Source organism: Lepisma saccharinum, chromosome 15 (genome assembly GCF_977018435.1).
Source record: "Lepisma saccharinum chromosome 15, izLepSacc3.1, whole genome shotgun sequence".
NCBI lineage: Eukaryota > Metazoa > Arthropoda > Insecta > Zygentoma > Lepismatidae > Lepisma > Lepisma saccharinum.
Genome location: NC_139243.1, coordinates 75,423,311 through 75,451,278, shown reverse-complemented (window position 1 = coordinate 75,451,278; position 27,968 = coordinate 75,423,311). Strand labels below are relative to the sequence as shown.

The following is a 27,968-nucleotide window of genomic DNA, read 5'->3' as shown; positions in this document are numbered from 1 at the left end:
TCTGTGTCTCGCCGTACGTGCGTGCACATGTCGCAGAGCAGAACACATTTTTGTATTTACTTCTCGTTGAATACAATATTTTAGTGCATACGTAGTGTGCATGTGAATTAATAGTGTTTCATAAATTAAACAGTTACTAATTGTAATAATGTATGCAAAACCTATAATGACAGCAATCAGTGCGGCAAAGTTACCAGAGAAGGTGCGTAGTGTGATGATATATTTAATATATATATTTAGGCCGCGACTATTTTCACCAGGTGGTGTGAATCGCATAGAAGGCTATTTTCACCAGGTGCTGAGAACAGCTTATGGGGATTTCACCAGCAAAAAAATACTTTGTGACCTTAAACGGAGTGACTATTTTCACCAGATTGTACAGATACTCTGTACCTGATACATAGTCTGAAGAAGACCTTGCTAGAAGGTTGAAATGTTACGTTTAATTTATGTTTTAAAATAAAATAAATTTCTGCCTTGATCGGCATATTGAGTTTTTCAAAAATAGGTTGTTCTTGCTTTGTAGCCTAAGCTTTACCAGGAGTTAAATTAGTGGTACCTCCGTACGCCCTGGAGAAAGTGAAATAATTTTCATGGTTTTTGAAGATTATGTTGTTTATGAACGTTTTCAGTTATTTTTACCTCACGAAAATGTGTTATTGTGAAGTACAGTACGTCTGTTATCTTAGCATGTTTCCTTACCGTGAAGCAGAATAGCCCAAATGCTTCTCGCAAGAGAATGTAGCACCCGACAACAGCAGCTATAATTTTAATTGGTAAAAATTGGTAATTGTTTACTATTCCACAAACACATGTAACTTCTTTGTTTTGTTATTTTTAACATTCGTACTTAACCATCTGCTTCGCGGAACATTCTTTAAGGTGTATTCACGTTTTTTGATGAGAGTAATTTCAATTTTTCTTATTACAAGTATTTCTTTCTTTTCATTTTTTCGCTTCCGTAAGACACCTTCGTAGATCATCGCGCGTCGTGCTTGTGTTTTGGGGTATGCAGTGTTTCCAACCTTCTTAACCGAAAAAAATACGAACATAGTTAAAATGCGTTGAACCATTGACGATAGCTCCAAGACACATTACGTAATGTTAGGTTAGGCAAACATATTTAAAATTCGTGTAACTAGTTAGGTTAGGTTTAGTTAGGATAGGCAACCACAGTAAAAATTCGTTTAACTATGTTTGCGTAACCTAACCTTACGTAATGTTTCTTGGGGCTATCTTGAATGGTTCAACGGATTTTAACTATGTTTGTATTTTTGGTTGGAACACTGCATACCCAATGAACATTGACAAAACACGCGTGATGATCTACGAAGGTGTATGCGCCAACTATGTTTGCCTAACTGAACGTAACCTAACCTTACTGTGAATGGTTTGTGGGGCTATGCGTGAATGGTTCATTGGGCATTTTTCGGTTAAGAAAGTTGGAAACACTGTATACCCATTGATACTACTGAAGCTGTACCCGTCATATTGTGTCTTAAGGAAGCGAGAAAAGAGCGAACAATAATTACTGTTATTGCATTATTATTGTAAGGGAAATGTGCAACACTAACACAAATATTTTAAAAATCAACTTGGATATATGATCTAACTTACCCATTAACAAAATTGATGTTTTTTCATTCCTTATGAAAATATAGAAACTTATTTCTGAATTTTTTTTCAAAATGGCTACCGGATTCTGTATTAATCAACTCAAAATCCAGGAATCGGTACTTGTTTACTATCCTTCGGACACATTTATTTATTTTTACAGAAGAAACTACTTACCGTAATAAGTTCCTGTAGCATTGTCGAACATCGGGAAGGTGTTTTGTGTGATGTGGGAATGTTTCATAGCTGAAATTCATGTTGTTTGTTGAAAAATAATTCTCCGACGGAGAATAGCTAGCCCCACGAACCATTGGCACATGGATAGGTTAGTTCTGTTAGGTTAGGAAACATAGTTAAAATTTGGTGTCGTGTTAGTATCAGGATCTAGAAATTGGAAATAATTGCGAACCATTGGTGCTAGCCCCATGAACCATTGGCACGTGGTTAGGTTAGTTCGTCTCAGGCAAGCGAAAGGCCTATCAGAAAGACTTACTGGTAGTGTGAAAAATTGCAATTAATTTCATCAAAACAATGTTGATACACCTTCAGGAATGTTCCGCGAAGCAGATACGTAAGTACAAATGTCAAAGATTGAAGAAACTAAGTAGTTATAGGTGTCCGAAGGATAGTAAACAATTACCAGTTGTGCTTCACTTCCATAAAATGGATGCCAAGTTAGAGCCAAAAAAATTATGTGGTTTCTCACCACTGTGGAAGGATTGAATGTGCCAAGTTTCATCAAAATCTGAGCTCATGGGTTCCACCGCCCTTTTTTTTAGTTGAACTGACATGGAATGACCCTTGCTTTAATTATACATACCAACATGTATTCTTAATTTTTGCTTTGTATATTCTGAAAAAAACTGGTGGTGTATTAAAGTGTTAAACTGTTATCCCACTAAAAATTATGTTTTTTATGTAAATAGAAATCTAAGACTAGTATTGCAGATTACATTAAAGGTGCTCTCTTGCACTGAAACCAGCTTATTTCTGATTAAATCCATAGAACATGGAATGTGTAACCGTACATATTACCACTAATATATATTACTACTAATTCTGTTAAGTATATGTATATGCATAAAATGCATAGAGCTCATATCCCCGTTTAAGGAAACTCTCTACTTCTCGTGGGAACAAAGCAGATTCTTGTCTCCCAGATCTGACCTAAATTCCACATCTTCCTTCCAAAAGGGGTAATCTTCTGCTCATCATCTCCCACCTCTCCAGAACAATGGTAGTACTATTTCGACCCAACTTTCACCATCACCCACCGAGCTTGGCGACAGCCGGTTGCTGTTTTTCAGCCACAATAGATTTCTCTTCTCAGATAATGTTTATCAGGTTGGGTATGGTGGTAGCCGGCAGTTTCTTGAACCTTTGCCTGCATGACCCCGCGGGTCAATGGAAAGGGCCAAGCAGAGCTTGCCCCCCTTATGTTGTATTTTGGGAAGAAAGGGAGCCCTCAAGAGGAGAGAAAGAACAACATTTTTCATTAACGAGAGAACAAGACAGTTTTGGACAAGTGTTCGTAGAGGACAGTTTGTGGCGTAACACACGCACACATGCAGTTCATTGCGAGAGTTCATAATAAAAGACAGTTCGGCCGGTGTGCCTAAGTTGCTCGCAGTGCATCACTTCGCTGCATGAGTTTGTCCTGGACAGTTTGTAACAGTGTTGGACAAAACTATTTTAATAACAGTTTGTTACTGCATTAGTTCGTGGGCAGCAGTCCTCCTGGAGTTCAAGTTACGACTGTCGTCAAAGCCAGTGTGATGGTTCGCATCCCGGCTACCTGATGGAAGTTTGCGCAGTAACATGAACAGTGTACCAGGTTAGAGTACCGGCAATGGGACCCGCAGGTAAGCGGGACAAAGAGTGCAGAACTAAACGTGCGTCGTACTGTCAAGAGAGGAGAAGGAAACAATGTAAATAAAATGTATATAATGTACACGACACCTTTACATGAGAGCCCCTTGATTCTTTTCCCGAGATCTGCAGGATTTTGTAATGTTTTTGGTTCCTGCAAACTGAGTCGGCCGCGTTGCTGAGAATTATTGTATGTCAGCAATCTTCTCACTCGGCGTGGTCGGGCTACATTGTGGCTTCCAAAGGCGAGACTGCAACTGTTTGCGTGGCGTCTCGGCTTTGTCGCTTACAGATGGTTGTAAACATTCATTGCATTATGATTGTCATAGTGTGGGATCATAATCTTTGTTATACCTATGTGTGGCACTTTATCTATATTATTGATAAAAGAAATTAATTACATTGTTTGTTGCAGAGTGGGGAAAATAAGGAATGGAAGCGCAAGAGGCTTCCAAGAGGTGTTGTATGTTTGCGTCACATTCCATATGGATTCTTCGAAGATCAGATGTGGAGTTACTTCAGTCAATTTGGAGAAGTCACCAGGATCAAATTGGCAAGGAGTAAGAAGGTAAGCTCTTTGGTGTATCCAATTGGTTTTCAATGCAAAATTGCAGTACTTAACCCTCTGTTATTCATTTTGAGATTGCAGCACTGTAAACTATACTGTGAAAGATTCTGCACTTTGAATTGTATTGCTTCAGAAACACACCAATGTTGCATTGGATTTCCTTTTTTTTTTTGGTGGGGGGGGGGGGTCTGCTCACTAGTAACCGTTAAACTTTATAGTGTACTACTTAAGTTCCAAATGGTACCAAAACACAGGAAAATGTGTGTGTGTATGTAATTCCATTTTTAACCTTGACATTTTAGAACTTTTGCCACGAAGATCATGAATTATTTTGGGAACGACTTGAGATGACCAGATCCCCCTCCGATTTTCTTCATATTTGGCATACTCACTAATTGAGGCCTCCTAATCACGAATCTGAAGTTAAAATTTGTCGGAAACGTCTAGAAATTGCAAAATAAGTGAGAATAAGGCATTAGTTTTTGGAATTTCGATTTTCGCGAAATTTTTTGTTTCACAACCAAATATATATATTCCTGATACTACCATGACACCAAATTTTAACTGTTTGCCTAACCTAACCACGTGCCAATGGTTCGTGGGGCTAGCGTCAATGGTTCGCAATTTCTAGACATGACCGATAAATTTTAACTTCAGATTCGTGATTAGGAGGCCTCAATTAGTGAGTATGTCAAATATGAAGAAAATCTGAGAGGTGTCCGGTCATCTCAAGTCATACCTTATTTTGTAAAATATCAAATTTTCCATTGTCTGATGAATGTGTTCTATGTGCTTCTAATTTTTATACAAACCCTTCTTCCTATTGTTTACAACACACATCAGTTACAGCAAAACGTTAATTCAGTAAAATCTGCAGAAAGGCCCAAGTTCTGGTTGTTTAATTCAGATTTCATCATGATGTGCAGCCATTTTTTTCATGATCCTATTTCTGTCTGCTAACTCATACTTCATCGATTACTTGCTGCATGTTTACTTGAGAATGATTTTTCACTTCTGTATACTTCTATATGATTCTTCTCTTGGAACAAGCCATTCGTTTACTGTCGTCTTGGTTATTGACTGCTGCTGCCTTCTAGATCTCGTGTATGTGGTGTGAAGGAATTTTGTAGTTAGGTTAGGCAAGTCAGGTGTAAGGCTCTTAGTATTCAAATAACGTGTCTAAATGCTTTTCTGGTTAGGTTAGGTGGGTCAGGTATAGGGCTCTTAGCATTATAAAAATTTCGCTCAATGCTTTCAACATCTTATCATGTTAGTGCTGGTCTCAAGCATGACACCACTTGTCGGCAGTAGTCTGTGGCAGTAGCCTTGTCGATGGGCAGTGGGGATATTTATGTAACTTCTTTTCACCAATAAATAGGACTTTCAAGAGTTGCAAACAGAGCTGATTACTGTCAGAGAGCTTCAAATTTACTTTCACTACTTTCTCTTTCTTCTATGAATGAAAAATTCCCCTTGTTGATGGGAAGCACAGATGATTGGGTAACTTACTTTTTACGTGTTTTTTTGCTGATAAATTTCACTTTTTGGAACTCCAAACAGTGGTTCAAATCATTTCTACAGTTCTGCAATATTTCGTCTTTCTCTCATGAAACTTTCGACCTCTCCGATGGCACAGTGGTAGCATCATCGCCTTGTAATCAAGGGGTCCCTGGTTCGATACCCGGTGGAGGCACATTGTGGTTCGGATCCCACTTTAAACTGTATGACCAGTCCCGATTAGCCTTACTGTGCATAAAGTAGGCTAAAAACACCAACTCAATGAATCAATCTCATGAAACTTTGAAAAAATCATTAAAGATTCGGAACTATTACCTGAAGAATTTTTAATTCAATATCGTGAGTGCACCAAACTAGTAGGCCATTCAGGTGAAAGTGAAAACTGTGTAATCCACTCTCTTTTTGTTTATGGTCCAATGATTGTTGCTTGACTCGTACATTACCCTGTTCTGCCTCCAGGTACTTCATTTTCAACTTGATGTACGAGGGTGGTTTGAAAAGTTCTCGGAATGGAATAGAAAGAAACGACTTAAAACAGTGATTTTTTTTGATTTTTCAATGTAGTCTCCCTGTACACTAATGCACTTGGTCCAGCGATGTTCCAATGCCTTGATCCCATCTCGAAAATGAAAAAGGCCTGTGAAATACGTGTCAACTTCGGCTATTAGTTCTTCCTTTGAAGAGAATCTCCGTCCACCGAGGAAACTTTTGAGTTTGGGGAAAAGATGGAAGTCTGAGGGAGCCAAATCAGGCAAATAAGGCGGATGTGGCAACAATTCGTAACCAAGTTCATGAATTTTTGCTGTGGCAACGACACTTGTGTGAGGGTGTGCATTGTCCTGATGCAAGATGATTTTCTTTCTTGCCAAACCTGGCCTCATTTCCCGTATCTTATGCTTTAGTTGGTCGAGGAGATTAGCGTAGTATTGTCCCGTAATTGTTTGACCAGTGGGAAGATAATCGATCAACAGAATCCCTTTCGCATCCCAAAACATTGACGCCATTACCTTTCCGGCCGACCGTATTGCCTTTGCTTTCTTTGGTGGTGGTGAATCAACATGTTTCCACTGCTTTGACTGTTGTTTTGTCTCTGGGGTATAGTAGTGGACCCACGTTTCATCTGTTGTCACAAACCGGCGCAAAAAATCTGTTTGGTTTCTCTTAAAACGAGTCAAACATTGTTCAGAAATGTCCACTCTGATGCGTTTATGGTCCTGTGTCGCGGCACCCATCTTGCAGATAATTTTCTCATATCCAATTCAACTGTTAAAATGTGATAAGACATTTCTATAGCTTCAGCAATTTCACGCACTTTCAGTCGGCGATCCTCCATGACCAATTTATGCACTTTTTCAATCATTTCTGGGGTAGTAGCACATTTTGGGCGACCACTACGTGGATCATCTTCTAAGCTGTCCCGACCAAATTTAAACTCGTTTGTCCAGTTTGCAACAGTTGAATATGAAGGAGCAGTGTGTTCAGAAAATCGGCATGAATTTCCTTTGCTTTCATACCTTTCTTTACGAAGTACTTAATCACCGCTCGAATCTCGATTTTTTCCATCTTCACAAAGCACTGCACGGGAAGAACTACAAAGTGACGTCCGCACCACAGATCTCTACCCAGAACACTGATGCGCCACGTGTTTATTAATAAAGGATGGCCTATTACTATGTGGGAACCTAGTTGTCCTAGCACTGACATCTGGTGGTGATTCCAAGAACTTTTCAAACCACCCTCGTATGTTACATAGAAACTAACTTTGTTTTTTTTTTGCATTAAGATATGCCACATAAAGGAAATGTACACTCCTGTTGGCATAAAGTGGCACATTTTATATGATTGGCCTGTTGAAGTATGTGCTGCTTTTCATAAACAGGAGTGTACTATGTAGAAATTTCAGTGATGAAATTTAGGCTCGACCTGGGTTTGAATCTAGGTTTCTGGAACATCGTGCTATTATTGTACCAACTGAGCTACCAAGCGAGCCCTGGCTTTGCCTGAGTTTTAGCTATTGTTGTTTTACAGGGAATTGTGTCTGCCAGTGCCACTGCATCAGGATCTGTTGCCTTTGAAACACTGTAGATGTTGACGTGGTTGAGCCTGCATTTTTCACTGAAATATTTACATATTACACTGTTTAATTAATGTAGAGAATACTCACAACACCTACCTACCGTTTGGCTATCTGGTTTTCAAATTGGCCTTGATCGTGCCGTATGACCTGATAAATGGTTTAAGACATAAATGAAATGGTTAAAAGGTATAAAAATTTGATGTGAGGTTTTATTGGTAGTATAACAAGCTTTTTCCGTAACTTTATTTTCTTTTTTATTGTGCAAATTGTATTTTATAAATTCCACTGGTCGACATGGGTTTGGATGTATCGCAGATGACTGTTGTCTGATTCCAAAAATGAAATAAATTTTTACCCATCGTGTGTGGTTTATTCCCCCCCCCCCAGAAAACAGAAATATATTAACTGCCTTAATTTCACAATAAAATGTGTAGTTCCATAATTTGCCCAATAGGTGGCTGCATTTGGAGTGGTAAAATATTGATTTTCAACATTACAAATCCTCCAATTTGGAACCATAAATGAATATAGGATTGTAAACATTTAATCCACCTTCACTGTGACACATTGGCATAAAAATTGTATGAACTTTGTTTACTTCAGGCTTATTTTCAAAATATCTCGTAAAAATTTCCTTCACAACATATTATAATATGGTGGGTTGATGGAATTTTGTGACGTTGAGAAAAATCCTACTGTGACGGGAAAAAATGGATCTCATTTCCATTATCAGCATTCAAAATACTTCCAGAATCACCTATTGGTTTGAAACATCTGAATTTATTTTTCCAAATGTCAACCAGTGTTATTAATCGCTATATACAAGGCACATCTGGAAAGTAAGTTCTGATTAACCATAAAATAAAACAAGAACATCAGTAGTAATTGACATTTATTGCATTGGTTACAGTAACTCTTAACCTACTTTTTGACATATTCACCACCATTGTTCAAGCATTTGTCATAGCATGGCCAGGGGTAGACAAAACTAAAAATAATTCATGCACCAGCCCCTTTTTCTCAGCAGCCAGCATTCTTTTTGAAGTTCAGGCTAATAAAGCCAAAATCCAACTAAGATAGAACTACACATTTTGAAATGAAATCTTAAAACATTTAATGTCGTAACATCCCTGCTCGATATCGTGCGTAATCTTGCACAAACTCAAACTTGTCCAGATTTGCCCGAACCTGCAGTTGGATTCTGTCGAGAAAGACTTTTTGTCACATGAAGTGGCGAGACCACTTATCTGAAGGAGAGGTGAGTGAAGGTCAGGCAAAACGAACAAAACCAGCAGGATCGATGGGCAAGAGGCTTTTGATGATTGAAGACAGACAGAGACAAGGTGTGCGCAATATCAAACAGACATCTGTAATGTTATTTCTTTAAGCTAGATCAGTTACAGATGGGGGACAAAATAATACGAACATCTGTGAAATTAGAGAAAATCTTTATTAATATGGGGTTGGACCACCTTGTGACTGAAGTACACTTTGTATGCGACGTGACATACCAAAAGCATAAAAAGTCAAAGAAACACTTTTGGTAGCTTTACAAAGAAAGGAATGTGGGTATGGGAGTTTTTCAGGAATAGGCAAGTTGTTAGGAAACCTTTTTTACCATAGTAACACCTAGCACCTTACTCCTTGTTTTACTTCTATGGGTGTCCCAAAAGTAACACAGGATTTTAGTTGTGCGCTATTTTTTCCCCACAGGGTTGGCATCATTCTGAGAGGTCACATGTAAGAACAACATTGTGGTTAGTCAATATGGAGCGTTACAAGTATGGAAACTATGGACAAATTACCTGAAATTTTTGATAGGAGAAGCACCCCAAATGAAACAACTGTGCGACCTCACACCGTGCGATCTTTCTCTTCTGGGGATTCATTAAGTCCAAAGTTTATGCTGCGAAGATAACAACGATTCCTGAATTGAAAGCGGAAATTCAATGAGCCATCGACGGCATTGAGCCACAGTTATTGGAAAAAGTGATTCAGAATATTGTAAAAAGAATTCGAGTGTCAAATGCGTCATGAAGGACATTTTGTCAGATATTCTCTTCCACATTTAATGGGAATGTTCACTCTTTCATATAATGTAATAACTTTGCCAACTAATAAATATGTGAAATGCTTTTTCCTTAAATTAAATTCTGCGTTACTTTTGGGACACCCTTATTTGACACAGCTATGAAGCAATTTTGCTAACCAAGGAGATAACGTGAGCAAGGGAGCAGTTGACTTCCGAAACATAGTTTGGTAAACTATACATACTCACAAACCGTAATAAACTATATTTTGGTATTTTTAAATACTTAATATTCACAAACCCTATAACTTCTTGGTTTGTGGAATTAGTGTATTGTTTCACTGAAATGTATTATTATCTTCATTTCAGACAGGAAAGAGCAGGGGCTTCGCCTACATTGAATTCAGGTACCCAGAAGTGGCCGAGATTGTTGCTCAAACCATGAACAATTATCTTATGTTTGAAGAATTGTTGAAAGGTAATTGTTTGCTCTTTTTATCACACTTTAGTTCCCTCTTTTCTATTTGGAAGGTGAAGAGTAATTAATTCTTTGGTCTTGAAAATTGTCTTCCAACTTTTTATTAGGTGTACAAATTAATTCTCGACCCCTAAATTAATTCACCTATTGTACTTAATTAATTCTCTGCCTCTAAATTAATTTGCCTATTGCAGTTTCTTAATTCTTGGTGCCTAAATAAATTCACCTATTATAGTTTAATGTTGTGATTGTTCAAATTGGAACTTTAGCTCTCATCTTGTTCACTCCAATACCAACCTAAAAAGGTAAAATACCTGACTAGCAGACGACGTAACATAATGAAGCAGTACGCCAGGCACTGCATGTTTTTTGCATATGAACTGAAGAAAAATGCCTCTGAGGCGAAGGAATTTATATGTTTGGCCTTGGGCGAAGATGCAGCACCAGCACGAAATGGTTCCAGTGATTACAGGAGGGGAATTTCAATCTGGAAGTTGTGGAAGATGAAGAATTGGTGCAACTGCTGAAATCCAAAAATCAACATCAACTGATTTGTTTGAATGACTAAATTGAGAACAAAAGACGATTTACTGGCAGTGGTAGTAGGCAGGTGATATTGCTGCATGATAACGCCAGGCTGCACGTGGCAAAGGAACTAAGGAGATGCTCTATTCATTGGAAAGTTCTGCCTCATTCAGCTTATTGCCCTGACCTGGTTCCTTCAGACTACCACCTGTTCCGGTCCCTGCATCACCAATTAGTGGACTCCCACTTCAGAAACCTTCAAGAGGTGGAAAATAGCATTGTTGAATTTAAACCACTGCTGTTCTATCGTCAGCTGCCCAAAAGATGACAAAAGTGTTGAAATTCCAAGGGAGATTACGTTGCTGATTAAAATGTAATGCTATTTTTCATGAAAAAGCATTTTCTATCTTTAAGAAGAACAATAATTAATTTGTACACCATATAATTCAACTTGCTTTCATAAAATAATATATTATCATTGTACTTCAAGAAAGGAGATAAAAAATTCTTATAAAGTGTGTTAATATTAGTGCTGAGCCGATACGAATGCCGAAACTCTTACCGATTCTTAAAAATTGCAATAATTGAAAGCTGTTCAGAATAATGATCAATATTAGTGTGTAACTATTCCACTCCAATTGCATGCATCAATTTGCCAAGAATTTTGCTTTCAAATATTCAAGAATTACATCAGAATATGAAAATACAACCTTCGTCAGAAAAGTTCCAGGACTGAGTTTTTTTATTCTTTACCTGTGATATTCAAACACAAGACATGGGTGTTATTCAGTCACCTGATATGTGTTCTGAATAGAAATGACCTTGGAAGTGTTTCCATGTAAACACACTAGGTGGCAGGGCTGTGCTTGGCAGGCCACTGCTTGGCTTGTTGGCCCATTTAGTTGTAAGTTGCACAAGTAGCGTGATGGATGTGCATTCCGAGAGAGTTAACATTAAGTTTTGTGTTAAGCTTGGAAACCCCTAGTGAAACATGGAATATGATACAGCAAGCATTTGGTGACAAGGTATTATCGAGAAGCCGTATCTTTGAATGGCAAAAAAGGTTTTGGAAGGGCAGAGATTCAGTACAAGATGATCCAAAGACAATGTTGATCCCATCTTTTCATGCTAAAGGTTTGGTGCACCATGAATATCTGCCTGAAGGACAAACGATAGACAAAAACCTTTATATTGACGTCCTGAAACCTGCGGCGCCATCCTGATTTGTGGGGATCTGGGCAGTGGTTCTTACTGCACGACAATGCAAGGCCACATACTTCTTTATCAGTCCAGGAATATCTGGCCAAGCATCGTATCTCAGCTCTACCACATCCCCCATATTTACCCGATCAGTTACAGTGTGATTTTTTTTGTCTCCCCATGTGCAAACATCGCTGAAAGGGAAGCGTCATGGAGATATTGGTAGCAATCCAAACGGTTTTGTGACAGATGTGCTGAGAACATCCTAGATGAAGCTTTCCCTGCTTGCTTCCATGACCTCCAGAAACGGTGGCAGCTGTGTATAAATAGCCGAGGGGACTATTTTGACAAAACCTAAGGCCATTAGTTCCTAAGTTGAATAAATTATTTTTTACGAGCTCAGTCCTGGAACTTTTCTGACAAAGGTTGTATTCAAGAATTACATCAGAATATGAAAATACATGTTATGTAATAAAAAATCCAGTTTTTTTACTACAAAATAGGTGTAATATAAAAAGCAAGTTCAAATTTTGCTTCATTTCCAGGAAAAATAGACTCGGTGAGAATGTTGTGCACCTTCTTTGCAGACCTCACAAAAGATAAAGTATCGGCTGGTATCAGTAAATAAATTCCAACCGATACATCAGCCTAGGTATCAGCTCAGCCTTAGTTAAAATGTAAGTGTGCACTTCAGGACCCTTAAAGGTTTCTACATTTGCAACAATTTCACCCTTCCCCATCCCCCCCCCCAACACACACACACACACACACACACACACACATTCTTTACTTGGAGGATTTGGGCATCCACTAGGGTGTCAAATTTAAGGGAGATGTAGTGGCGACAAATTTTATGCATTTTAGTGGGGCATGGTCGCTCCCGCAAATGTTCATTGGATTAATAATATTAAACAAGAAAATTAATTAACATTTTGTATAATATGCAGGTCACAGTACAGAATAAGAATTTACAAATTTGCATGTTTGTTGATCCGAACCTATATGTGTTTGTCCACTGAAGCGGCAAGTATTTTTTCATCTTGTGCAAATTTCATTCCTAACGTTGAAACATGCCGTAAAATTGAAGCATTCACTATGAAAAAAATTGACACTGTTTTTTAATTGTCATAGGTGACTGTGGTGCTCAGAATTTATCAATACTTTAAAGCATATTTGCATAAAAAATATTCAAATAAAGTATGTGGAGATTTTTTATATTTGTGCAGTAGAAAATGTCGTTGCTGGCCATTTTTTGTTCTGTAATTCCAAGTAAAAACTTCCAGCGACGAAGTTGTGAAGAAAATAATGAAATTATTTTTTATAACCACTCAAAGGTTCCCAGAAATATTACTTCCATGCATTTGAAGTTTCTTTTTAACCCGAACCGCGTGCGAAGTAAGGGGACGTTGTCTGGCGATTTTGAGCCGACTCACCGCAGTATTCCGGCTTATCACCACCAAGTTTTCGAGTTGTTATTTTATTTCCATTCAGTAAAAATATTAACTTCATTCAGTTCGTTATAATTGAATTACAATTACTTTAATTTAATAATTGACAATTATTTCCAATGCTGCTGTTGTGAGCAACATTAGTGCTGTCGCAAATACACGTTGTTTTTATTTACATTACTGTCGACATTAATACTGAATGAAGATCACCTTTCAGTTTCCAACGTACACATAAATTCATAGACAATAATGAATTTATATATATATATGTAACACATTACCATATCTCAATGTTATTCTATGAAATAATTACAGAGAAAGGCGAATGAATATTAAATGTGCCTGTGTATTAAATTAAATCTAATGGGAAAATGACATGCTAATGAACTGTAATGTTCACAGTATAATATTAATATTAATAATTACATATAATTATCATTATATATATAAAATAGGTAACACCTACAATGTGAAGGAAGCTCATCATTTCCCGGCGACATGAGCTAGCACTGTATTGGCATCACTGTACGGTTTCTCCATAAGCGCCATTGTGTCTTCTGAACGTGAAAACGACTCTAGAAAATGAAAAATGAGATTTAAAATATATGTTAACCTTTACTCGTATTTTGGTCGATATATTGACCATCGAATATAAGGTGCTACTCGTATTTTTGTCTATATTTCGACCATTCAGCTGATTACAAAATTCCTGTTCTTTTTTTTATTTTCTTGATACTTTTCTGTTCGGTCGGAAACACTTACAGTGGGTTAAACATAGCTTTGGCACGTCATGTGGATGCACCCCCTCCCCCCCCCCATCAAGTCCAAAGTTATGTATTGAAGTTAGCGCGAATTTTAAATTCAGACACTTATTTGACCAAAAATTTTATAACTGGTAGACTATTTGATCAATCTACTTTGGGTAACTTTTGTTTTGCAGCTAAAACATCAGGGCATGCAACCGTGCAGAAATCAAAATCCCAAAGCCAATAAGAGGGGTTGGTTGGGCTGTGGCCCTCAACTTTAATGAAAAAAAATCATAAAAATTGGGAGTTTGCCCCCTGCTATTTTGGGAAGGGGACGCAAACTTTAGCCTTATTTTCAAAAAAAGCTCCTTTCTCAACCGAATGAAAGTCATTTCATGTTCCTGGGTGCATTACATTATCGAATATGAAACAAACTCCCCATTTTTATGATTTTATCATTCAAAGTTGGGGGCCCGTGGCCCACCCAATCCCTCTTATTGGGTTTGGCATTTTGATTTCTGCATGGTTGCAAGCCCTGATGTTTTAGCTGCAAAACAAAAGTTACCTGAAATAGATTTGTCAAATTGTTACAAGTTATAACATTTTTTGTCAAATAAGTGTATGAATTTAAAATTCTCAGCAAAAAAAAAAAAAAAACGGGGTTATTTTCTGACGACCCCCTCGGCAAGTAAAGGTTAAAGATATAAAATATGGTTATGTCAGAAAGTTTTAGTCGTACCGGACTCTTTGTGGACAGTGTTCAGAAGTTTGTGGGGCAAGTCACAGAAAGCAAATTGTGTTGGACAAATGCTTATCTACGCTTCCCAGAAATTTCCTTTGATATCTTTGCAATGCACATGAGCATTTCCGAAAGGCAACGAACATTACTGAAATTACCTACAACGTGCAGAAGAACATTTTATCCTTAATTGTAATTACTACAAATAATGTGTTCATGAAAGAGCCAATTGGTAGCTCCACCACAGAGCTTCAGTACATGCTCGGAACACATTTTTGATCCATTCAAAATAACATGAATTTGGAATAAAATGCAAAATTTGCCCTTTTCGCGAATTTCAACACATTTTGTGATTAAACAATGATAAATGTCACGAAAATTGAATATTCTTGTGTTTAGGCTTAAAAAAAACAAAGTGTACCATATTTATGCATGCATAATGCATATGTTTTCCAACATTCTACCCAAGAAGACCTATAATGCGTGTTATGCATGGAACAATCTCCCAAAGGCTACCTGAAAACACATGTAAACGTAAGGTTTCCGATGATTTTTCACCCTTTATAGGAAGCAAAGAAGGTTCTGACAGGAGATCTAGTGCTCATGTACCGTCACTCAAGAGCTGAAACATTGGTATTCATGAGAAATAATGGAAAATAATTTCCTTAAAAAAAAAAATTGGTTCGAATGTATCAAACTCTCACGAACAGGCATAATTTCATAGTTTTACGTTACCGAGCAACGTGGAGCAATTTTGGCAGAGATCAAGTGTGCAGCTACTGTCACACGGAAGCCGTAACAACAGTATTTGTCACGTGAGGAAATAATGGAAAAAAACTTCCTAAAAAAAACTCTCAAACAGGCATAGCTCATGTGACCTACAATTTAAAATACTAGTTTAAATGACAATAAATGTATAATTTAGGTATATTTGGTAGAAAAATGTGCTAGAATAAAAATGCGAATTTTGGGGGAAAATAGTACAGATTCTGGGGGAGGATAACACTGACTTTGGGGAAAGTAACACCGAAAAATCAAACTTCCTAGTTATAGACATTCAAAATGACCACCATTGGCAGCAATACATTATCTGCAACGTTGAACACATTGACAAACAAAGGATATGTTTTATTATGGGAAGGGAAACTCGGGTAGTCTCAGTCACATGTCTTGTGTGTCATCCAGTGTCCGTGTCTTTGTGCATACACATCACTCTTCACCGTGTTAAATTAGGACATCTTCGTAGATATTGGATACTTGTTATGTTTGAAAGAGAAGTTGCACACCTCTGCCCTTTTGTGGTCACTAATGCCTACACTCAAAGTAGACATTACAGCTTCAAATACAAAAAGTCCAGTCGAAGTATCTTTGAAAGCTTCTCTGTTCTTAACATTCAAACATTAACACCCTGTGTTACGCGAATGTAGTTTCTAACTTCATGACATATGCAAGAATGTAAATCTTTAATGACTGCTTTCTTCATTTTGCAGAATGGTCTGTCTCAGTGTTGTCTCTGTGTAGGGCCTGGGACTTTATGTTATAACATATATTTTATTTGGTATCAGATCGGATACTGGAGTGAGATCTTTACATATCTGATGAAAATCAGTCGAAATAGACAAACTTGATAAGGCATATTTTGACATATTTTACCAATTTCGTGTTTTTACAACATATTTCTTCAATTTTCTCGTAATAAGATATATTTCTGTATAATTTCGTAATTGTCTTGCATATAATCGGTTATTTTATAATTTATTTTAATTTTATAATTCGCACCTTTAGCACAACGGATAGTTCATATTATTGATGGCAGGATAAGGAAATTACGAACGAAGAAATTAAAGCAGATGTCGTCGTCTTACCAACTAGTACAGAACAAAAATACCCCCTTTTTTATAGTGAGCTACCAATTATGCTTTGCTTTCCACAAAGGTGTAAATCTGACATAATAGCAAATAACATTTTGGATATTTGCAGTAAACCTCACAATATATTGTCCGTATTTTCCCACTACATTATATGGTTAAAGGGATTCTGACTTCATTTAATACCCCACCCCATCGTAGTCAATCTTCCCTGGAAGATACTGACATCCTGTATTATGGGACGTTCGAAAGTACTGTTGTGTATATTTTTGGCTTTACTGGGGATACTTCTGAATTTTTCTGACATATTTTTCCATTTTTATAACATAATTACATACATATTTTAAAGTTTTATAGGACATAAAGTCCCGGGCCCTAGTGATATGTTGCCAAATTTAAGGATATTTTTGTGATGGACAAATAAGACGTTTTGAAGTGTGTGTGTTATTTTTTGTGTACCTGGCATTTGATTTCATTTTTCAGCTGAATATATCCCTCCTGAAAAACAGCACCCTGGTCTATTTCAAGGAATATATGTGAAAACTAATGAGGTTTCGCAACCCTTCAAAATAAGCATGGTTCCTGCAGTTCGTACCCGGAAGAAGATGAAGAAGCTGACGAACAGGAAATTGTCTGACACTGAAGAACTCCGAAGGAAAATCAAAGCGACATGGAAAATAGCAGAGACATCAAAGAAACTTCAAGCTTTGGGGATAGAATATAAGATTCCGGTAAGAATACTTTCAAATTTTGTTCTCATACCTTCCATGGGAGCTGAAGATAAAGGCTCTTCCACCAGAGGTTCTGGATTTGTGTCCTGTCTGTTCATTTGTGTTTATTCCTTCAATTTCATCTAATCAGAGGCACATATTTTTGGTATATAAAAAAAATTGAGCACAAAAACTCAATTTCAGGTTCAAAAGTGGTACATAAAATTTTTAAAATTAAATCGTTTTAAAATTGTGAATATGCATGCCAAATCATCACAGGAAAATGAAGTTTTCAACCCGACCATCTCAGATTTTCATGGAATTTGGTAGGATGGTAGAGGACATGAAGTAACGTACATGTGTAAAATTTTAGCCCTCAGTCATACACGGTGTTCGTACAGCAGTGTTGCCAACTTCATTAAGAATTTCAAATTTATGCTAACAAGGTCAACAACAAAAATTCATAACTTTTCTTCTAATTTTGGTATGGTATAATATATGGTATAACTTTTATCTTGGGCTGATTTTGGAGCTTAGGGGACATAGTTTTCATAAAATATAGTCTCATGAAAATATTGAAATGTACATTTCAAGGTCACAGGATGTGACATTTGACCTTGAATACCTAAGAAGAAATGTATCTTCAATTTTTGTGGAATTCAGGTATGTTATGCAGTTAAATGTAATCTTTGTTTGGTGCGAGTTTGATTTTGGAATGGCTTTGGGAACGAAAAAAAAACAATCTGACAGTAGTATGTTCTACATTAAGTGAACACCTTGCAGCCTAGTAAAGTAATGTCATTTTGGGATCTAATTGCAACAAAAATGAAACCAACTGCCTCTGTAGGGAAAAAAAATGTGAAGAATCAGATTTTGAAGAGTTTACCATTTTCTGGCCTGTACGATCGCCGCCATCTTGAAAAAAATGGCGCCAAAATTCACCTTGGAAAAAAATAATAATTGAGTAGGTAACAAAATGACAGACAAATGATATTTCGTTTTGTCAGTGTACTGTTATTGAATTTCTCGTGAGAGAGGAAATCTCCCCAGTAGAAAGTACAATAGACACGTCAATTATAGGAACACGAGCATCCAAGATCAGCCTCATAGCGGTCACCCTCGAATAGCATCAACTGAATACAACAAGGAGAGGGTTGGGGAAATTTTCTTGGAACCTGGGCAAACCATAAATGCTGCTTGTTATTTCCAGCGAAAGATCATCCTCTGGCGAGACTATGATCGGCCCCACTCAGCTTGCTCACATCGCAAGAAATTGATAAAATGGGTTGCGAAGTTCTTCAAAATACCTCCACAGCCATGATCTGGCACCATCAGATTTGGATTTGTGAAGGATCAGATTCGAGGCCAATGTTACGAGACATTTAGGTTATGAGTCCGATAGGCCTGTTGAACAATTGGCTGATAACCAGGGCTCGAAAAATTCCGGTCGTCTGGCCACCATGGCGACTAAAAATTTCAGTCTGGGGACTGTGATATTTTGCTGTAATATGTATGAAATTTTGATGATTCTAAGTTCAAATTGCAGTACAGTGTAAGTTAGTAAATGATTTTTTTTTTTTATCAACGTTGTGAGTCCATAGAGTCCGTAACAATTTCTTACCCTTTGTCCCCCAACACCCCATTTCCTGCTTTCTCAAATAATTTAGCGATGTTTTGAATACCGTGATGCTCAGCCTCCTATACAGTGTGTTTCAAAAGTTGCACAACCCAACCTTTGGAAATGTATATCATGAAACCGTAAGAGATATTTGCAATGGGTTTTCTGCATTATAAAGCCTCATCCATTGAGATATTTTTCAATGTTAAAATTATCAGTTCACTCCGTACAGAAAATTATATAAATTAATAACTGACGGAAAGCAGCATTCAAATTTTTCCTGAAATGAACTTCTGAGTAACAAAAATATGTAAGAAATTATCGAAGGGTCATAATTAGACATTTGATGACTGATGACATGTCAGTCTGTCATTTGCGACCAATATTGGTCATGTGCAACAGTTGATGAATTTTTGACTGGCGATGTTATGGGTTGAGTGAAAAGTGCCATTTTTGGGACACACATCCGTATATGTCAACACTAGCAGGTCGAAATATTGCCAACAGTTGCATGCAACATGTGTCTTAAGTATTGGCTATACATTTACGTGACAAATCGTAAATCAAGATTTTGTGCCAAAATTGGACTCTTGAGAGAATCCTAGGCTGCCCCTGGCTCACTTTCACCGCTACTGTGCCTGTTTTTTAAAATTGATTCAGCATGGTGTATACATTGGAGCAGTGCGTGTGCATTGCTGAAGAGTATTTTACTACTCATTCTTACACTCATGTGCAAGAGGTTTTCCAAGAAAAATTCCCTGCTTCTGCTGTACCTCACAAAACAACTCTTTTACAACCAGTCAAACACCAACAAATGATCCCACAAATTGTTTGATTTGGTATTTATTGTTGGAAATCAGTTCTCAGATGTTTTCAGCAAATTAACAATGATTTTTAAAATAATGTAATTGCTTTTATTTAGATAAATGCTAACATAAATTTATGAACCCAGCCTACAGGATTAGTTTAGTGCAGAAAACCCGGTGTAAATATCTCTTACGATTTTCATGATATATATTTTCTAAGTATTGATTGTGCAACTTTTGAAACATACTGTATGCAGTATGCACAAGTGCTAGTAGGTGGTTTCCTGGTGCCTGATTTTCAGAGCTTGCACGTAGCTTTGATGAAAATTTCTCGAGCACTGCTGATAACTTAGTCAGTGGCTTCACATCTCATTAGCAGTAAAAAAAATCCACATAGTAAGAGAGAATTTTTCTTAATCCTTCAAAGCTACTTATGAACTTCTTTCTAAAGAGCTATGTCTGGCCAAAAGTGCAAGCAAACAAGTAGTGCAGAGGCGAGGAGGCATCCGGTCATCAGGAGATGGGGCGATGACAAAAAAAAAATATTTAAAATATTGGATTCTAAATAAGGATATTCACATATTTGTGTGAAATAAGCCAAGCGACAGCATGAAACAACTCGAAATATGCAAAAAATTTGCTAAAGAGTTTGGCAAATCGAAATGAGAACTCGGTACCCCCCCCCCCCCCCCCCCCAGTTTCCAATTGAATTCAATGGTGTTTGATGACTCAGCTCATCGCAGAATGGTGCGAATCCCTCTAGTTTCTGCCGGTGCCGAGAACAGCCGAATGCTTCCGAACAGGCAGACTCTACGACAAGGTCCAACAGCACCTACTATCCTCCACTCTTGAAGGTCTGGATCATAACAAGTCTTTTTTTCAGCTCCCAACCCCATGTTTACAGCCACGGCAGAGTTTCTCTGGAGTCATAAAGATTCTTCTGGGTCTCCAGTGGCATGCTCAAGAACGGGTTGGTGACGGTCATAGGAATGATTACTAAAAAGGTACACGTAACCTCCCCTCCCCCTTCGAACAGCCTGGACACACCACTGCGAATGTCTGCTATTTCCACTTAACTCTTTCGCTAGTGGCAAGATTACGAACTTGCTGTCTCTATCCTGGCGGGCAATTTAAACAAAATTAACCTAAAAGACATTTTTTTTTTGTTTGGCAACAGCAACACAAAGTGTAAATATCAGTAGAGGATCAATGAAAGCATATATTTATAATGTAATAGTTTTAGCATTTTAGCAATTTTAGTAGTTAGTAAACTAAAAGTTCACAAACTAGTCCATGTTCCACAGAGTGAGAAGAAAAAGGGTGCAGCTATGAGAAAATGTAGTGTGTGCTCGAAACATGGCATTAGAAGAGAGACAAGTGTTATGTGTTCAAGTTGTGGTGTAGCACTTTGTAAAATTTCATGTTTCCGTGATTATCACACAAAGCAAAATTAATTTGTCCATGCAATGTGTGTAGTATGCACTGGGTGTAAGATCACAGTATCTTAACTATCACTTTTGTCTGATCCATTGGAAGATATAACATCTTGAATTTCATCAAGTTCGGGAATATAGATTTCATTTTCACTTTCTTATCAGCACAAATTTCAAATCCTGCAACTTGATCGCCTGATTTCCCTTTCGAGCCTCTATCTTCTTTCCTTTGGTCTGCCGCAAACACACGGAGCTCTGGAACACAATAACAACAATGGGGATAAAAATATACTTACACCTCACAAAAACAATGACTGAAACGTTTCCAAGGTCAAGAGGGCGGCCTCCCTGATGACGCAGTGGTAGCGTCGTCTCCTTGTAATCAACGGGTCCCAGGTTCTATACCCGGTGGAGGCACAAGTGGTTCAGATCCCACTTTAAACTGTAGGTCCAGTCCCGATTAGTCTTGCTGTGCATAAAGTGGACTTAAAACACCAATACAATCAATCAACCAAGATCAAGAGCGAACTTGCCTCAACACTTGCGAAAGATTTTGCAATCAAGTGTTCAGCTGCTAGGCTGCAGGATAGCTCAGAAGAGGCACATGTGTCTGGGCTTGAAAACACGCCCACACCAGGGAAAGTGTTAAGAGGATAAACACACATTGAACGATACAATCATATTTAATAATTCTCATCGCATGGGACAGAATTATGTCTGTTTTGTAGTCGTAAGGTCTGTGGTATGAGATTTTACATTGAATTGGCAATGACCTTGGCGTTTATCGCAGAGAAATATTTTCCTCCCCCAGTTGAAAGATTGACCCTGACGTTTGGCAAATCTTGCGATGACTACGTGAAGACGTCATGCTTTGCCACTGAAGTAGTGTGCAACAAAGGAACGTGGCCTAAACTTTAGGTGTTCCGAAAGTATTAAGGAAACGAACAAATTCAACAAAGATAACTGGGCCCTTAACCTTTTGGGTCCCAAGCATATCAGTCGAGATACCCAAATGTAACCCTCATGGTCCCAAGCATCTCGGGTCGTAGTTTTTACGTTATAACTTTTCTCTTTTTGGCTAGAATTTCGATTTTTTTTATGTATATTGTTCCTAACACATGTATTTAACAGAAATGTTTCTTGCACTTTTTTTTTCTTCATGAAAATGGAGGGGAAAAGGCGGGAAAGGGGCTTCTCTTTTGCGTCTCTTTTCAAGGGAAAATTTTTGCCGACAAAGGAAGACCGGCTTTGTTGTTCTAAAGCAATGCTTTTAACTCCCGCCTGGTAACTGCATTCGAAGGAAGCTTGTTTATCAGTATCCGATGTCAAAATGAAAGTTTTCCGTGCGGGCGCAAGCAGGGGGTGGGGGTGGGGGTGAGGAAGACTGGTTGTTGAATCTGGGTTGTGAGAATGGAATTTCGAGGCACGCTGAAGGAAACCTTTGTTTTTGAGCATAAGTGTTCCACAAGTTGCAACAGGGGTTACCCTGCAATTTCTAAAAATAGAATTTCAAGCAGCTGCAAGAATTGGCGCTCATTTTTTACTGCGTTCTAGCTTTTCAACCGTGAAAGTTGTGCGTAGGTGTGTGTCGTTTTGTGCCCAAGTGCGAGGATATTTTTTGAGTGGTGACATAATTTTTTAAAATTATTTTTGGGGGGTTTCCTCCCTTCCCCCTCCATATATACGCCGAATTTGCATTTGCATTTTGTGCATTTTGATATCCTTTTTCTTTTTTTCGGGGGGAACCCCATTTATTTTAAAAAAAAAGTATTTTTCAGGGGATTTCCCCCTCCATATGTACGCCGAATGTGCATAAATTATATATCGTCTGAATCTGTGATTTATTCTGCATACAACGGTATATCTTTCATATCTCTAGGGCATTTAGTTTCTGAGCTATAGTCATTTTAATGTAACTCTGCATTTCGCTCAATTCTGAAGCTTGAGACAGTGGCGTACAAGCCTTTTGTTTCGGGTACAACTTGCATTACATTGGTCATATGACAATAATGCAAATATTTTTGTTTCTTACATGCCAGCAATAATTTCTATGTGCATTTTGAACTTTTCATATCCTTTTTTTCAGGGGGGCAGGGGGGAGAAACCCCATTTTTTTAAAAAAAATGTATTTTTCAGGGGGGGAGTGGGGGACCCCATTTTATCCACGAAATTTTGGAGTTTTGAGAGTTAGCCCCCTCACCCCTGCCACATATATGCCAAATTTGCATAAATTTCATATAGTCTGAATCTCTGGTTCATTTCGCGTACAACGGTATATCATTCATCTCTCTAGGGCAATTAGCCTCCGATCTACACTCATTTAATTGAAACTCTGCATTTTGCTCAAAATCGGCTCGGGACCAAGGGAAAATGGCCTTGGGACTCAAAAGGTTAAACCTGCTGAAACGAGTTATTTTGCAGACTTAAAGAAAGCTTTAGATGAAGGTGCAGATGCACCTTTTGTTTATGGAAAAGTTCCACATGGTGTCCAGCGGAAGGCATTTCCTTCTGGCAGGAATAAACTCTACTGCAGGCATTGTTACTCATTTTAATCACATTTTAAGAACAGTTGAGGCACACTCATCTTGTGCATGTTGCTTCATATCGCACCCGGTTAAAATTATAATGCATCATTTTCCGAATGAGTGCAGTTTGAAGCCATGATGCACGTACGTTGTCTGCAACCAGCAGACTACGAGGGTCGCTATTTATATTTTGAGCCTAACAATGAAAAAACAGGAATTTGGCATTGAAAACTGCTTTATTGTTTTTCGAAGTATTCTCCTTTATGGTCAATACACTTTTGCATTCGTTCGAACCATTTGTCAAAGCAGTTTTTCCAATCTTCTTGAGACACTTCCATAATATGGTTTTTGAACACATCAACGGCGTCTTACGCCAATGAAAATCGTTGTCCATGCAATTTATTCTTGACATTCGGGAACAAGAAGAAGTCATTGGGTGCCAAATCAGGACTGTACGGCGGATGACCCATCAATTCGATTTTTTGACTGTTCATAAAGTCGTTTGTTAGACGAGATGTGTGACAGCTGGCATTGTCTTGATGAAGAATGATCCGAGGGCGTTTGTTTGTTTTCCGTATTTGACCGAAGACCTCTGGCAAACAAATTGTTGTGTACCATTCAGAGTTCACCGTTCTACGTTCCTCTAAAGGCACAGTTGCCACATGACCAGTTTTCCCGAAAAAACAGGCGACCATTTGTTTCGATGTGCTTCGAGTGCGAACAAGTTTTTTTTGGATTGGGTTCATCTTGAAACACCCATACAGTCGACTGCTGTTTACGTTCCGGCTCATATGCATATATCCATGATTCGTCACCTGTTACAATCTTATATACGTCTTTTGAAGCACCACGATTGTATTTATTGAGCATTTGTTTGCACCAATTGACGAGAGCGTCTTTTTGAGTTTTTGTCAAATTGTGTGGGATCCAACGAGAACATACCTTTCTCACAGCTAAATGATCATGTAATATTTTATATATGCTCGTGGAACTAATGCCTACGGTTGCCTCAATCTCACAGTATGTCACATGACGATCTTGCAGTATTAGGTTTTGCACAGCATCAATGTTTTCTTGAACAACAACTGATTTTGGACGACCTTCGCGAATCTCGTCGGTGAGCGAATCGCGGCCACGATTAAATTCTTTATACCAGCGTTTCACAGTGGCAAAGGATGGGGCTTGATCGCCAAATGTGGAAGTAAGTTGATCGATGCACTCTTGTCTTGATAATCCACGTCGAAAATCGTAAAAAATCATCGCACGAAAATGTTCACAAGTTAATTCCATTTTATTGTTGTCGCGCAATCTCCAAGACAAACGTTATGGTCAATAATGCCAGACGATTCCGTGCAAACGTCAAATCGCACCTAACTTCAATCAGTGTTGCCAAGGCTCAAAATATAAATAGTGACCCTCGTATTTTCACTGAACAAACGAGCCTCCTGACCTGCACGTTTCGTGGCCATCACTTGTTTAACACATTAAACTCGTGTGACTTTCAGAACATGCCGTTTATATAAGTGTTCAAAGATGATCACTGACTGGCTTAATAATTATTGGCTTTTGAGCTTGCCACCGAAGTTAATTACAACAGGTGCAAAAGTCAAACTACATTTACACTACTTAAACAAAACTAAATGAATCCCATCATGAGTCCTGTAGTGTTTGGTAGGAAGTCACTTGGAACCTAAAACTGTGTTGACTGACAAACAAAAGTGGGCATGCGATTTTTCATTAGCTCTGCAACGTGTTCTCCCTATTATGCCAGATTTTTTTCAGTTACTAAACAAAAGAGTCATGTATTGGGAAATTTATGAAATGCAGTTTCTACAAATGAAAAATGAAAGTATTGATTTATCTCCAGGTAGGAGCATTTCGGCCATGCTCAGTACTCTTTATCATTGGCTTAATGTGCAGCAGCGAAAAGCGGTAGTCCTCCTTTCAAGCTGATTTTTCTTTTAGGATTTCATATTACTTTTTCCCCATTGTTAGAAACCTTCTTGATACATGCCTCAAAATTTTTTTGCCATCATTCCTTACCTGCGTTTGAGTTTGTGTTTTTTATGTTCCCTGAAGTTAGTTTTTTTACCCTTAGACCCCGGAAGAAATATAAAATTTTGGGTTCCATTCTATTGTCTTATGATTACTTTCAAATTCAAATATTATATTAACTCTAACTTACCTAAAAGGAGGAGGGGCTAGGCTGCAGACCCACCATCTCATGTTTTTTTCGATTTTTCAACCATGAACATTTTTTATAAAAAAATTAAAAATAAATTGTTCCCTAGGGTGTTCCCAACGTTTCTGTATTACTTTTGTTTATAAAATCATAACTGTAACGAACATGCAAGGCAAAATTGACATGGTGGACCAATTAGCCCTTCCCCTGGGATGTGTGTTCCGGTATGACACTCGTGCAAGTGACAGTGAACAATAGGTTCTTGTTTTTTATCATTGGCATTGTAATGAAGCATATAACTAAATGATGTTCATTTTTTTAATCATTATAATTACTACATAACCACCTACATAAACACAAAAAGAAAAAGCCGGCCCCCGTGGCAGAGTGGTTAGCACATCACGCTACGACACCAGGGGTCCCGGGTTCAAATCCTGGCCTGGGCATGGATGTTTGAGTGTGTCCATTCATCAATTTCATCACTCATCCCCATCTTCGCAAATTAGCCAAAAGTGACACAAGAAGCGAAGTAAAATAAATGAAATGAAATAAACAAAAAAAAAGTTACAAAATTAATGTTTTTTTAGTTTTAGTGAATGATAAATGTGTGTGACATGCTTGCAATATGTTCTTGTTTTTTTATTAATGAATATAATTTTTGTAATTATATAAATTTTTATAAAGGAAATGTTTGGATCTCTGACTCCTCCCTCCCAGCTAAGTACCATGTTTCACAGCATACTTGTCGCATATTTTATGCATTTTTTTAAAAAATGAGATGTGACTTATCTGAAAAGAAATTGTGCCAATATTACTGGTACTTAAAAATCATTTATTACTAGGTGAACTGTCATATGGTGCAAGATTAAGTATACTTGTGAATATATGTTAAAAATGAATAGTGGAATTTGACGGACTTCATTTGTTCGTGACAGTTTAACAATTTTTTTTATTGATTTGTGCACTGTAGTCAAAATATTACACCTGACAAAACTTACTACAGTGTTCCGAAGTACGGGCTTAGAAAATTGAATCTTCTGTGTCCGAAGATTCTGCACTATCACCTGTTTTGTTATCTGATGCGACGATTGCGATGAAAGGTTATCAAACAATTTTTGGATTGAAAAACAGGTGCGAGGTATGCAGTGAAATACGGTACGTTTCTTGTGTGGGATTGGTAAGCTAGGGTTTACATAGGCAGGAATTTGGAAAATTATAGGTACATTTTCTATTTACAGGTAGTGGATAGTTCGGATGAAGGCTCGGACCTTGAAGATAATGACGAGAGCAGGGAGTGTCAAGTGGTGATGGAGGTAGACGACAGTGACGAAGAAATAGCATTTCGAACACCTCCCAATGTGGTATCTCGGCACAGGAGATCCTCTGTTATGAAACTAGCAGATAGAAATGAAATGACTGATTCTGACACGGAGCCAGCGATCCCTCAAGATGGCACAAATTCAGCTGTGATGTCTGCTGGAGCTAAGGATGAAGGACCGAGTCCAAAGATGAAATCTTGGAGAAAGGGCAGAAGAACTACCAAGTCTGTACAGAAAGGATCCAAATCGGGTATTCTGGGTGTAAATAGTAATGTGAACTTTGTCGAAGCTAAAATGATGAAGGAAGAGTTGAAGAAATGGCACAGCGGCATGTCAAAAGATGATGATGAAGTATCCAATAACAATTTAGAGCAAGCAGAAAGCTCAACTACAAAGTCTAAAGTGAAGAAAGTAAAGCAAAAAGGTTTGCCAGAAAAGAAAACGACCAAACAACAAAGGTTGTCAAAGGAACTCACTGGAGAAAAGAACCAGAATTCTTCCAAATCCCTGAAAGTACAAAGGAAAACTTCACAGAATCCAAGGAGCGCAGCTTTTAGAAGGAAGGCAAAGATTCTCTCATTGCGTAAATCTACAAAGCCAGGCACAAGTAGTAAATGATAAGCTTGTTAATATCTTGTTTTGCATTTGTAATTTTCGATCACAGATGAATGAACTGTCAATAAAACTTTGACATTA

The 27,968-nt window shown here is 37.9% G+C and overlaps 1 protein-coding gene across 1 annotated transcript; it reads left to right on the top strand.

Annotated features, from left to right (window-relative positions):
• On the top strand, positions 1-27,968 carry LOC145999510 (uncharacterized). The gene is made up of 5 exons (XM_083136474.1): positions 1-202; positions 3,899-4,051; positions 10,045-10,153; positions 17,163-17,410; positions 27,192-27,968. Exons 1-5 carry the CDS (start codon positions 149-151, stop codon positions 27,888-27,890), a joined length of 1,263 nt encoding a protein of 420 aa, XP_082992600.1. The 5' UTR covers positions 1-148; the 3' UTR covers positions 27,891-27,968.